The 2,590-nt window shown below is 40.4% G+C and overlaps 1 protein-coding gene across 2 annotated transcripts in view; it reads left to right on the top strand.

The window, feature by feature from the left end:
• The window catches only part of LOC107713762 (IQ motif and SEC7 domain-containing protein 2-like), a 24,659-nt gene that overhangs the window by 18,848 nt on the left and 3,221 nt on the right, over nt 1–2,590 (top strand). Inside the window, exon 4 of one of the 2 annotated variants that reach the window (XM_016519367.1) lies at nt 2,147–2,233. The exons of the other annotated variant lie outside the window; for it this stretch is intronic. Within the exon in view, the coding sequence (XP_016374853.1) occupies nt 2,147–2,233 (87 nt within the window). The remainder of the gene's footprint in view (nt 1–2,146; nt 2,234–2,590) is intronic. 2 annotated transcript variants of the gene reach the window in all.

Here is a 2,590-nt window from a genome sequence, read left to right as displayed (position 1 = left end):
CGCACGCACACACACGCACACACACACACACACACACACACACACACACATTTCCTCAGCAGCATCTGTGATTTCATGTACTTGTTCTGCGCGGTGTCAGTGCGTGCTCCCCCGCAGCATGTAACAAACCTGCTGATGTAAGTGTGTGATGCGCGTGTGACATCACGGGCCAGGAACGCAGCGCTGTAGCGTTGAGCAGTGTGAATGAGCAAGTGTACGGCACACGAGTGCACGCAGACCCGCGGCCATGGCACACAGACTCAGCATGATGTGAGTATCAGATGCAGTCTGCATGCGTGACGCCGCTCTCCAGATGTTTTACCGTGGTGCTGAGTCATGTGTTTTACATGGAGACTGTTGGATGGGCTTGCGATTGTGTGTATGCTCCACAGGGAGCTTGTGATGATGGACTAATGTCATGATGGTGAGACAGCATTCTTCAGGACGCTCTGCATTTGTGTTTAGGATGTGCTGTGCAGTAAATGGAAGTGATAGCACTGTGTTTGCTCTGCTGCTCTGCTGTGTGTGTGTGTGTGTGTGTGTGTGTGTGTGTGTGTGTGTGTGTGTGTGTGTGTATGTGTGTGTGTGTGTGTGTGAGAGAGTGTGTGTTTGGCTGTAGCTGATGTGCATTATGACGCAATTTCAAGTCACATGCTTAGAGCACAATGTGCTGCTATGAACTGTGATCTGTGATGCATTTCTCCTTCATGTGCAGTGTTCAGTCTGGCCATCTGTCCCATAAATTACTGCAGAAATCTTTTTGAAGCTTTAGATTTTAATTTTTGCAGTTGTTTATTCTTGCTCTTGTCAGCATGTAAAGCATACAATAAGCATCTGAAAACAGCATCAGAGATGTGTGTGTTCATTGGAGATTCAATCCTCTCAAGGTGACTAAGGTTAAACTGAAGGGCACTTTAGCATTAGTTCATTGGCTTAAGGCTATTTGGGCTCTTTATAGGACAATCCAATGGTGAATTTAAGGTGGTTAAGGAATACTAGTGTCCTGCTTGTGCTGCACAGTAACTGCTAGCTATTTATTTGAGAAGAAATAGCATAAACGGAAATAGCATGCAAAACAGTGTGAAGTGTGCGGTAAACATTTCAGTTAGTAGTATGCTACATTGTTGTCACATGACCTCATCACATTGCATTTGTATGTCAGCCAGTGGCATCCAGTTATTATAATCAGAAATATATTTATTTTGTGTTGTTTGACTGCTATTGTTGCTATTTTCGTTACTTGTATTTAGAACTGCACAGTTTCAGGGAAAAAAAATCTAATTGTGATTTTTCTGATAAAAATATATTTGAAATGTGATTTAAAAAAATTACAGGTTTGCTGTGCTTGTTCATAGGGCTGCACAATAAGGCCAAAATGTTGTGATTTATATATTAATAAGGCTATATAATAATAATAATAACGATGATGATAATGATAATAATAATAACAACAATTTTTTTTAAATTATATGATATAAACAGGAAGTTGGGACAATACAAATACCTCATCTTTATTTATTTATGTATTTTTTATAAGCAATAGCCTTTATTTATTACGTTACAGCCAGGGACATAATTTGCCAATTTTTTGTGGATGTAAAAAAAGTCTTGCATGATCGCTCATGAGAAGCGGTTATGTTTGACAAACATTTAAATGTATTAGTGACATTTAAGCTCTATTTGTGAACTATTCCTGTTAGCTTTTGTTTCAAGTGTATGGAAATCTGTGTCTGAAGCAGTGGCGTTGTGTATGTGACAGCAGTCTGGTGCAGAGCTACATAAAGACCTACTCATGGAGAAATCAACTCACATCTTCACCTGTCACTTATTCATCAGTATCAGACACCAACGCAACAAGTTACACAGCAAACAGTTCAGAAGGCTAGTGTTGCACAGGATGAGAGCGATCGTAAAGCTATCTGGAGATGAGAATATGCTTAAAAGCATTTCAATTCACCTGATAATGGAAAGGAAACGGTAGAAAATCATTTGATTTTCCTGACTTCTTCAGATTGTGACTGAGGATGAATTTTTATGTGAATCATCATCATATCAACACCTTGGCCAGAGTACTGCAGGACGTGGTGGGCTGAAGTGTGTTTGTAGAGTGGAGTAGATGACGTCTTTGTTTCTCCTTGTGTCGTAGGTGTGTAAATGCTTTGCACCAGTACTGCTGTCCCGCGCCGCTGTGCTCTAAGCAGCTAGCTGTACCTGCTCCTCTCTCTGAGTGCAGGTAAGAGGCGCTTGAGTCCTAAACTCTCTCTCTAGACTGACAGAATGCATCCTGGTAAACTGCTGATCACGCAGAAGTTGCATAATGTTCTGTGCAAACTCTCAGTAGCTCAGCTTAGGGCTGTCAAAATGGCTGAAAACCTAAATTCGAATATTGTACTTAAATATTATCAAAATTCGAATTATATTCGAATTTAAAATGCATAATTTCAGTGAGGGTGAAGAAAAGCTTTTGGCTTCTCTCCTGAGGCCACAAGAGGGCGCATCGAGCAAAACATTACTAATGCACGTTTATTCAAAGCATAAGATAACACTAAAGTTGAACTTGCATTAATTTTACATGGCTTTCTAAACATGC

This window comes from Sinocyclocheilus rhinocerous, unplaced genomic scaffold, assembly GCF_001515625.1.
Source record: "Sinocyclocheilus rhinocerous isolate Xijiao unplaced genomic scaffold, SAMN03320098_v1.1 scaffold569, whole genome shotgun sequence".
Lineage (NCBI taxonomy): Eukaryota > Metazoa > Chordata > Actinopteri > Cypriniformes > Cyprinidae > Sinocyclocheilus > Sinocyclocheilus rhinocerous.
The sequence above is the reverse complement of the archived record's forward strand: the minus strand, read 5'-3'. Positions and strand labels throughout refer to the sequence as shown.